Source organism: Leptinotarsa decemlineata, unplaced genomic scaffold, assembly GCF_025532065.1.
Source record: "Leptinotarsa decemlineata unplaced genomic scaffold, Ldec_3_MD MMD2_tig00000505_RagTag_RagTag, whole genome shotgun sequence".
Taxonomy (NCBI): Eukaryota; Metazoa; Arthropoda; class Insecta; order Coleoptera; family Chrysomelidae; genus Leptinotarsa; species Leptinotarsa decemlineata.
The window spans coordinates 18,008,296-18,020,239 of record NW_027412549.1 but is presented as its reverse complement, the minus strand read 5'-3'; the positions used below and the strand labels follow the sequence as shown (position 1 = coordinate 18,020,239).

The following is an 11,944-nucleotide window of genomic DNA, read 5'->3' as shown; positions in this document are numbered from 1 at the left end:
TGGAACCATCAAAAGATCCATAAAAGGCTGGAGGGACATGAAAAAAACTGCAGACTAGGCCAAACTGGCAAGCCAGCTGTGGTAAAAAAAGCACTTATTGAAGGAAACCGTAGGATTCTGTCTGAATACCATAGCCGACTGGTACGGGAGGCAATAGAAATCCACAAACACATAGATAATTTTAACAGAGAAGAAGAAGCTGTGAATCTCAATCGAACATGGAATCCCATTCTAGAAGGTTTGAAAATAGCAAACAGCATGACCGCAGGTAGAAAAGTGTCAACGTTATTGACAATTTAATAAATCCAGGTACAGCTATTTAGCACACCAAACTACCTGGGAAGTTATTATAAATACTCGTTACAGAGCCACAATATCCAGTCATCGGAGATATCAACTCAGGATGTATAAACCTCTGAGGAAGCTAGCCACAAGCGTCAGCGAAACGTCAGGAAAAAATTCCAAAAATCAACGGCCTTAAAACCCCGAAAATAGTGGCACTGAATATTTGAAGAGTTGGGAAAAAAGTCTTTCGGCTTTCTATTTCTCTATCTTTATACAAAAATTTTTGGAATTGAATGCCAATAGTTGACATATTTGCAAATTACCCCTTTTCAGTAAAAAGTAAAAAATATTTTTTACTTTTTACTTCGTCATATTCATACAAACATTGTGGAAAACTTCACACAATCAACTTCAGAATAAAAACTTTTTTCATAGATGTGTTTATTATGGATAGAAGAACAGTTTAGCAGTTCAATGTCATTTCTTTTCGAGTTTGAAAGCCGTGGAATTTTGGAACTTCTTCCTGACGTTTCGCTGGCGCGAGTGGCTAGCTTCTTCAGAGGCTTAACCATCATGGCTTGCTATCCGATGACTACCTTTTAGGCTTCGTAAAGCGTATTTATGCGATACAACTGATTACCTGACAAGGTAGTAATGAAGACGTTTATTATTGTATGAATATAGTAGGGAAGGTGAGTGTATTCACACAGCATTTAGGCATATGACCCATTGTACATCCTCTCGAGGAGTTGTCCTCCTAGGTCATTGACCATCCTGTCCTTTCCAGGAAGGTGGACAGGTCTCTGGGAGACATCTCCTTTATATCGGCGAACACACGTTCTCTTTGGCAACCTTGAGGTGTCTCACGGCGGCCTCCGCGAATGTTTTGGAAGGTGCAGCGACATTACTGTCATTGCGCGGCTTCTTCAACCTTCCTGAGGTTCACCTAGTGGAGGTGTTCAAGTGATGGTGCTTTCCTGCAGGGGCAGCCGGTTCCATGCCTTCAATCAAGGCGGAGATCTTGGCGCACGGCGCAAGTTATAGTTCGATAACCCCTTACATCAGCAGGATATTGTTCGATGACCCGAAGACGACATCAATTATTTTGCTGATATCTGCAAAGTCGGCAATAATTTATATATAAATAGGTGCAATTGATTTGTAATAGCCAATACTTATATTTCATAGTTATTAGTTGTTACTCTGTTCAAATAAAAAGTTTTTAAAAACCCTTTTGTGTGAACGAGAAATATAATTGGCGCAGACATTAGGATAGTGGAAGAGTCCTTAGAAGATCCTCGTCGTTCTCAAACGTTTATCCACTATTCTCCCGAACCAAGTTCCACCAAGAAGCAAGTACTCCAGGAAGAATTCTGGCCGTAGACAAGAATACCTCTTCACTATCGTCCGTCAAGGAATATCTACATAGAAATAAGTTTTTGGTGACAGAATATGCAACGAGCCATCATCGTCATCCTGTAAGCACAAATGAACTCAACTTCATCAATTGCAAATACTATTTTACGTCCCCCTAGCTTAGTTTTACCAAATTCACCTTCAAGTATCAATTCTCGCCCATCCATTATTCCTCAAACAATTGACCAAACTTTAAATCCCATCAACATGGCAAAACAATTCGACCTTAAGAATTTTTGGATTGTACCCGAATACGATGGACCCCAAATGAATTATACCAGTTCATCAACGTATCAACAATGATTCTGAACAAATATTGGAATATTGAAGACCCCGGTTGTTTTCAGAACCATATATTGATTCAAGGACTACTCAAGAAGCTACGAGGTAGAGCCAAAGACGTCATCTCAGTTTATGGATGTAGTGAGTGGAACAGCATCAAAGGAACTCTAATCCACTTCGCCGACTAACGGAATGAAAATTCTTTAACAAGAGATTTGATAAACCTGCGACAAGACCAGAACGAAACACTACAACGTTTTTACGAAAAAGTCATGGGACTTTTAAACACAATATCAAACTATATCGATTTACACACCGCTGATGATACGATAAAGATCAGCAAGAAAAGCTTTTTCCAAGAAAAGCTTTTTCCAACAACAAGCTCTAACAACATTCCTAGCCGGTCTACGAGAGCCCATGGGATCCACCATAAGAGCAATGAAACCAATAGACTTGGCAACAGCAATGCAGTACATCCAAGAAGAAAACAATATCCGTTATCTACAAAGGATGTTTGGACCCCCACAAGTCTCCAAGAAACCACTCCAGACCCAACAAAGAACTGCAAATCACCAATATGCCCAACAATCAATACCACAGCGGATGTACCAACCCATGCAACACTTTCAACGACCCGGACAACAACAACCTCATCAGGACATAGGACTCCAACCACAATTTCAACAACCGACATTTAGACCACATTGGCAACCAAATACTCAACAGAGACAGATGTGGCCTTCAGTCCAACCACAACTTTTTGGACAGAATCAACCAAACAGGCAGAACGGACAAGAACCAAAACCAATGAGCATCAGTACCAGAAATACTTATGGAGCACCAACGAGGAGCATGAGAACCCAACCTCAGGCAAGACCAAATTTTAATCCAGCTCCCATGTTCAACATTGAGCAACATGACGATGACTTTGGATATGAAGCGAACCCCTATTACATTGAAGAAACCTGCTCTTATACCAATCAAGAACCAACTGAAGAATTCCAGGTTCAAGAAGACCAACAGGAACCAGATGTAAATTTTCCATTGGATCCAGGACAAAACCAAGAAACATAGTGGAACTGCATACATTCGACGATAAGAGAGAATTTCCTTATATAACCATTGCAAATCCTCCCCTCAAACTCCTCATCGACACCGGAGCAACAAAATACTTTCTCAATCCTGAATTAGCTTTCCAATATTACAAGGATTGCATCAAAAAAGATCCCTTTGTCGTCACTTCCATTTTCCAAAACTATTCTCAAGATTACAGTGCAGAAATTCCCATATTTCCTAAGTTTAACTCAAACGGCATTCTGAAATTCTACCTCTTCAAATTCCACAAAACTTTTGATGGTCTCATTGGACTCGACAACCTGAAATTTCTAAAAGCTGAATTTTCCTGAATCCTCCCTTTTAACCGAATACTCCTCTTTCCCAATCCAGTACTACGAAACCAATAAGACCCAGTTCTACTCTATTCAATTGGAACCAGACAGCGTGTCCCAAGTACGACTACCGGTGATGCTCTCACTGATGCCCGTGATCATCTAGCCTGGATGGAAATTGTCAACTTCAGTCCAGATGAACTCCAAATCGTTCTAACCGAACCAGTACGCAGCAGCCCAATAAATCTTCAAGAGCATCATATCTATTCTGCTGACATAATCCCATCAGGAAACAGAGACCCAATCAACAACATGGATGATCTAATCAGAACAGACCACCTGAATCCAGAAGAGGATTCCGCAATTATGCGGATGATATGCTGATATTTTTCACCATCCAGATTCCTCACTCACATTCACCAATCAGGTCAAACACCATATAAAAACCAGAGACGAAATCCCAGTCTACACAAAATCATACCGATATCCGTATGTACACAAGGAAGAAGTCAAGAAGCAAATAACTTCGTTATTGGACCAAGGAATCATCAGACCTAGCCAATCTCCCTGGTCCTCACCAATTTGGGTCGTTCCAAAAAAACTGGACGCCTCTGGAAAAGCAAAATGGCGTATCGTTGTGGATTTCCGCAAAGTCAATGAGAAGACAATCGACGACCGCTACCCTATTCCGAACATTTCTGACACCCTCGACAAACTGGGAAGGTGTCAATATTTCATTACCCTGGATTAGGCAAGCGGATTTCACCAAATAGAGATGGCAGAGGAGGACATCCCTAAGACCGCGTTCAACGTCGAAAACGGACATTACGAGTACCTGCGTATGCCGTTTGGACTGAAAAATGCTCCAGCGACCTTTCAAAGGGTTATGGACAAGGTCCTAAAGGATCTACAAGGGACTATCTGCTTGGTTTATATGGATGACATAATCATCTTCTCTACATCTCTGCAGGAGCATATGGTCAACCTCACAAAAGTTTTCCAGCGTCTACGAGAAACTGGTTTCAAAATACAAGTAGACAAGTGCGAATTCCTGAAAAAAGAAGTCAGTTTCTAGGACACATCGTCACTCCAAATGGGATAAAACCAAACCCAGCAAAAGTCAAAGCAATCATAGACTATCCTGTACCTCGAACTGTCAAAGAGATCAGAGGATTTCTAGGACTCCTTGGGTACTACAGGAAGTTCATCAAGGACTCCGCCAAGACGACCAAACCGTTAACCTCCTGTTTCAAGAAAGATGCCCATATAGAGCATACGCCAGAATTCCTAAAATGTGTTCAAACTTGTAAAAACCTGCTTACCAATGAACCACTACTACAGTATCCGGACCTCACAAAGCCCTTTAATCTGACCACAGATGCCAGAAATTTCGCCATAGGAGCCGTTCTGTCCCAAGGACCCATAGGAAAAGACAAGCCAATAGCTTATGCATCCAGGACCCTGAACGAAACTGAAATGAAGTACTCTACCATCGAAAAGGAAATGCTAGCAATAGTTTGGGCCACCAAATATTTCCGACCATATCTTTTCGGCAGAAAATTCAAAATTCTGTCAGATCACCATCCCCTCCGATGGCGCCTGAAGCTAGAAGAGTATGACTACGAAGTGGTCTACAAAAAAGGCACAAGCAATACCAACGCCGATGCGCTCTCCAGAATAGAGATACATACAAAGGAGCTCCATGAAGCAAACTACGACGACGACAAGGCATCTCTATTCAACCATCCTCCATCAGAAGTTCCTGAGTCTGCAGATGACATCATCAACGATCTGTTTAAAGATTACTTTCATCACCATTTTCCTGAAGATAAGGACCTCATACCGCAAGAACAAGAAATTCAGAATGAACCCCCAACTGAAGGAGACAAGGAATGCGTGAACCTGAACCCGGAAGTTACCCCAGACGAAGATACTAGTGGTATCACCAACCATACAGCCAGAGAAAGTCCAATAGTAGAAATACCCATATCAGAGAAACCTCTCAATGTCTTTAATAACCAAGTTATCTTCAGACGAGTAAGCTATAACCCAGCAAGAACGGTGATAGAAGAAATATTCCCGAATGAAAGAAGATACCATGCTCAGTTGGGAAACGATAATATGGACGAAAATATTTTTAACTTTTTCAAAGAATATATCAGCCCGGGAAAGAAATACGCTTTGATGTTCGAAGATGAAGAACTCTACCCCAGCATGTGCAGAATCTTGAGAGAGACATTCAAGAATTCCTCTTTCGATCTCATAAAATGCAACCACCTTTTGGAAGATGTCAGTTGCTCAGCTAGACAAAAAGAAATAATCAAGCAGCATCATGAAGGAAAAACAAACCATAGAGGAATCACCGAAACGGAAACTCGGATCAAAAGATTGTATTATTGGCCCAATATAAAAAAGGATATCGAAGAAGCTATCAACTTATGCGAAACTTGTCAAATCAACAAGTATGATCGAAGACTAGAGAAGCCAAAGTTCATGCTGACACCTACCCCAACGAAGCCTCTTGAAATAATACACATGGATACCTTTCAGGCTGGTGGACAAAAATTCCTGACGATTGTGGATGCATTTTCAAAATATGGCCAGGCGTATCCAATATCAACACTCTCAATGCTCTCTTAGTATTCATCAACCATCATGGAATACCACATATGATCGTCACTGATAATGGAACGGAATTCAGAAATGGACTGATCCAAGAATTTGTTGATACACATAAAGTCAACATTCACTATACCACTCCAGAAAACCCTCAGTCAAACGGGATAGTCGAAAGATTCCATTCCACATTGATCGAGCACTTGAGAATATCGAGAGATACGCATAAGAAAAGAGATATCCAAGAACAGATGCTCTATGCCATCCTAGGATACAACAATTCTATCCATTCAGCAACAAGACAGAAACCTATGGATATTCTGAACGGACATCTCAATAGTCAAGACCCATTCGATATCGACATAAGACGAGCCTTGATTAACAACTACGTCCAACAACACAGGGAAAAAACGAAGGAAATATATAGGAAAATCAACGAAGATTTACAGAAACAGAAAACGAATATCATAGAGAAGAGAAACAAAGAAAAGAGAAACTCCTATTACCTACAAACCCTGCACCAAGGTGTACACAAGAAAAACAATGAAAAGAAACAAACTGCTATCACCCTTCTTTCCAAAATCCATTCAAAAAGACCAAACAGTAACTGTCGAGACAGAAAATGCAAACGCCCATAAGAAAAATATAAGACATTTGCCTAATAAGATAACTAAGTCCATCGTCCCTTTACAGCCTTCATCTGACGAGAGGACAGGAGATCGAAATCCAGAACCTCAAGACAAATCCAGGACTACTTCTCCTCAAGATGGGACAAGCAAAGATCAAGACTAGTACCCACGACTTCATCCACTACTACGATCTTCAACCCATCCACGAAGAGATATTCGCTATAGAATCCCAATATGATGCCGTATCCACAGCAATTCGTAACGGACTAAGTGACCCTTATTTCTTCAACTTGCAAAATTTCGATCAAGGACTGAAGTACCAACTGAAAACTGTCAAGGAAAAGCTATAGACTCTTTATCCTCTCAGTAGACCCAAAAGAGGACTCATAGATGGCTTAGGAAGTGTGATCAAAGCAATTTCTGGAAACTTGGACCAAGAAGATGCAAGGAAATATGAGAATGCTATTGCTTCCCTAGAAAACAACCAAAGGAACATAATAAGTCATGTAAACCAACACATCAGTTTAAACACAAGAATAATGGAGAGCTCTATTAACACATAATCAAGATACCATCTCAATAGAAGTCAAGAGAATTGAAACCGATCTCAATAGACTCGTTTTTGACTTCAATCACTATCTGGAAACCAGAAACGTATTGGATCAAATCAACCTGATACTTCAAGTTATTTTATAAACACTGAATGACTTAGAAATGGCAGTATCCCTGGCAAGGATCAATACAGTCCATAACAGCGTCCTCAAAAGCGAAGATTTGAGTTGGATCGTAAGGACACTGCTCACCTACCACTCAGAAAACCAGTTACTCTATAACCAGGAGGACGACATCCATAAATACTACGACGTAATCAAAATAGAGGCCTACCACACGGATCATAAAATCGTATTCATCCTTCATGTTCCCTTAATATTCCCTGATACATTCGCCTACTTCCACTTATTTCCCATTCCTACACAAAATTCGACAATAATTATTCCACCAACTTCTTACCTAACAGTGAGTCCCTACCTCTACCAATACCTAAATTCACCTTGTGAACGAATTGGCTTGGATTACCTTTGCGAAGAAAATTTCCTCCATGATACTGGCAGATCCCCTGACTGTGTTACCCAGATGTTGGAAATAACAGATGAAGAAGCAAGATGTGAACACGTTCCAGTTTCGATGAATGCAACACTGATTCTGGAAATGTCAGAAGCTCGTTACATAGGAATATTTCCACAGGCCACGAAGATATCTACACATTGTTCTAGTACGAAAGTTATGGTTCTGGAAGGAGTGCATCTGATAAAACTTCCACCAGGTTGTGACTTCAAAACCAACAACGAAGCCTTCATAAACTCCAAAAGTGTCATATTAGACGAACCCCTCACTTTACCAAATATCAAGACAGCTCACATCAATTCCTCGCTGAAATTCAAACCATTGAAATTAGATAAGATTCCCCTGGATAAACTATAACATCTGACCCTAGAAGAAGAAAGGTTACAACTCATCCCAGAAGAAACCAGACAATCTGATAATAGCCATTTCTGGATGACTTCCATTTACATTTCAATCACCATCTTCATTCTATACGTAATTTACAGATTGAATTGGCAAACAAAGAAAGAACCATCCAATGATGATCCACCAGTTCCCGAACAGTCTTCTTCGTCTCTTACAAGACTTCCCCAGGGCATGGAGAAGTTACAGTTCGATAACCCCTTACATCAGCAGGATATTGTTCGATGACCCGATTATTGCCAATCTGCAAAGTCGGCAATAATTTATATATAAATAGTTGCAATTGATTTGTAATAGCCAGTACTTATATTTCATAGTTATTAGTTGTTACTCTGTTCAAATAAAAATATTTTAAAAACCCTTTTGTGTGAACGAGAAATATAATTCGCAGGAAGTGCCCTTGCTGTTGGAGGTGGAGTGGGGAAGGAGGAGGGTGCACTTATAGTTGCTCCCACTCCTGCCCCTTTCGTTCTCTTTCTCCTTTTGGCATCGGCGCCGCAAATACGCCGCCTTTGTATTACATCACGAGGTGATCTGCTATGTCTAGGCCTCATTCCGAGCGGTAGATTGGATTGGACATTTCTGTTCATCCCCAGCCACCGCCTTAGATTGAGATGAGCAGTTCCATCCAGCCTCGGGATTGGTTTTTGTTGTGTCTATTTTATTTGTTTCATACAGTGTGACCCATTTAAAATGGAACCACCCCTGTAAAATGTGCATTTTTCAATCAATCTCAATTTTTTTTTATTGAAATATTAAGCATTAAACAGTGTATCTTGACACTAACTTTCACAATTTTAGTTTCATTTCCAAGGCACTCTAATGTTTTTTTTGTTTGTCAAAAACGGCAAAAGTTTATTAGGCAATTTTTGTTTTCAAATTTGACTACACCACTGGATTCGTAGTCGTTATAAATCAAAACTGTCAAATTTTCATTAAAAAATATTTGTTAACAACGAAGTTACAACAACTTCAATTTTGGAAACAAAGTATTTGTTTGTAATTTTTATTCAGATTATAGACATATTTGAGATCTGACAACACTGTCATCACCCAGTAGAACACCAGTGAATTTGTACAGTGAAAATCCGAAGTCAACAGCTCAATGCGTTCTACAGTTATAACTCCTGAAAATATGGTAATGTGAGAGATTTGTGGTGCAAGCGTTTTGTAATAAAAATCTGACTACGCCACTGAATTTGTGGATAATATTCCCTTAAAATCATTCATTTGAGTGTAGGTTACACTCAAATGAATGAATCAAATTAAAATAAAAATTGAATAATTGAATAACAGAAAATTAAAAGTTCATTTTCAAGTTACGCAGTAGTAGACCAAGTTCAGAATCTCATGTCATGGGATCTCCCAATTGCGCTTTTACCAAATCTTGATAGAATCTTGAAGTATTAATGGTCATACTTGTAAGCTTTTTGGAAGTTTCCAGCGCACCTGGAAAATCACATTTTATGAGATTCTGAACTTACTCTACCTTCTTCTATAGCTGATGAAAACAAAATGTATACAAACAAGTTTCAAAGTATTTATTCAACAATTAATTGCCATTAAGAAAAAACTGATACTAAAATAAACATTGATTTAAAACTAAACATTCAAATTTTTGTGGCTTCTATCAAACCTCCATTAAGTTCAATACATTTATCGTATCTCTTCCGAATATTGTTTACACTATTTCTTATTTGTTGAACTGTAATTTCGGCACAAGCTTGTCGTATCCTTTGCATGAGTTCAGCTCGATTCGTTGGTCTTGTTCTGTATACTTTTTGTGTCAGAATACCCCACAGAAAAAAGTCTAATATTGTTAGATCAGGCGATCTAGTTGGCCATTCAATTAAGTCACTACCTCGTCCTATCCAATGATTTGGAAACTGGTTATTTAGCCACTCTTTAACAATCCTCGAATTGTGCACGGAACAGCCGTCGAGCTGAAAATATAAATTTACTTGTTCCGCAAGAGGCATTTCATCTATTTCGTCCGATAATTGGTTATTTAGAAATTCCAAAAAATTTTGCCCGTTTATGTTTCCATCAAAAAATATAGACCTATTATTCTATTTTGTACTATACCACAACACCAAACGTTAACTTTTTCGGAATATTGACTTTTACAATTTATGATCCAGTGCGGATTTTCCGTAGCCCAATACCGAGCATTTTGCGATGAAACTACCCCATTGGTGCTGAAAGAAGCTTCATCACTAAACGTTATGCAGTTTAAAAAATTTCTTGTATTCAGGTACTCGCCTTGTGCCCACAAACAAAATTCCATACGTTTCACTTCATCACCTGCCTTTAAAGAGTGAAGAAATTTAGGTTTAAATGCTCTCATTTTGTTTTGTTTAAGACATCGTCGAATAATCTCTCTCGGTAAGTTTAAATCCAAACTGGCGACTCGTAAACTTCTGTTTGGGTGGTTTCTAAAATAATCTAAAACAGCACCTTCGTTTAAATTTCTTCTTCGGTGATTATTTTTTAAAATATGTTTGCTGACTGCACCGGTTTCTTTAAATGTTTTGTTAATTTTACTGACGGTGCTTCTGTCAATGGGAAGTCGATTTGGATGTCTGTGATTAAATATCCTAGCTGCTTCTCTTTCACTATGATAATTGTCCCCAGAAATTCTCACAATTTCAATTCTTTCTTCTAATGATAATTGCAAAGCCATTATTAAATGCACGTAACTAACAACTATTATTTTATTTATGATTAACTGTCAAAATCACAGCCTACTGTTGATTTATTATAAAACCTTTGCATAATGAGTTCAGCTTCCTCAAATTATTGATATCTCCTCTAAAAGATTGTTTTAGCTGAGTTATGAAGAATTTACAGGGAACAATTTTTGTCCTGCTCTCTGTTTTATTATTGAATAAATGATTTCCATGCTTTAAATCAATTTGATTTTAGCGGCTATGCGGAAGAATGTACTAAGTACTGCATAACTTGAAAATGAATTTTTAATTTTCTGTTATTCTAGAATACACTTCTCGTAACCTACACTCAAATGAATGATTTTAAGGGAATATTATCCACAAATCCAGTGGCGTAGTCAGATTTTTATTACAAAACGCTTGCACCACAAATCTCTCACATTATCATATTTTCAGGAGTTATAACTGTAGAACGCATTGAACTGTTGACTTCGGATTTTCACTGTACAAATTCACTGGTGTTCTACTTGGTGATGACAGTGTTGTCAGATCTCAAATATGTCTATAATCTGAATAAAAATTACAAACAAATACTTTGTTTCCAAAATTGAAGTTGTTGTAACTTCGTTGCTAACAAATATTTTTTAATGAAAATTTGACAGTTTTGATTTATAACGACTACGAATCCAGTGGTGTAGTCAAATTTGAAAACAAAAATTGCCTAATAAACTTTTGCCGTTTTTGACAAACAAAAAAAACCATAGAGTGCCTTGGAAATGAAACTAAAATTGTGAAAGTTAGTGTCAAGATACAGTTTTTCATGCTTAATATTTCAATAAAAAAAATTGAGATTGATTGAAAAATGCACATTCTACAGGGGTGGTTCCATTTTAAATGGGTCACACTGTATATGTGTGTTCCCACGAGTAGCAAGGGAAGAGTTGGTCACCTCTGGCAGAGCCTCGCATTATCAGAGGAAGGATGATGACAATGAGGTTTCGCCCGGTTCCCCAAGGGGATCGTTCGTAACCCCATATCACCTTGCGGCCATTCAGCTGCCTGCACGATTCCTTACACTTTAGCTTGGGTAGACTGGTCCACGGTGGCATGTTTCGCAAAGGCTTTTGGAAGT

The 11,944-nt window shown here is 38.8% G+C and overlaps 1 protein-coding gene across 1 annotated transcript; it reads left to right on the top strand.

Moving 5' to 3' along the window:
- The first annotated feature begins 1,649 nt into the window (after positions 1–1,649).
- Positions 1,650–7,147, top strand: LOC141481908 (uncharacterized). Its single transcript, XM_074174251.1, has 2 exons — positions 1,650–1,763; positions 6,681–7,147. Exons 1-2 carry the CDS (start codon positions 1,738–1,740, stop codon positions 6,964–6,966), a joined length of 312 nt encoding a protein of 103 aa, XP_074030352.1. The 5' UTR covers positions 1,650–1,737; the 3' UTR covers positions 6,967–7,147.
- Positions 7,148–11,944: the final 4,797 nt, after the last annotated feature.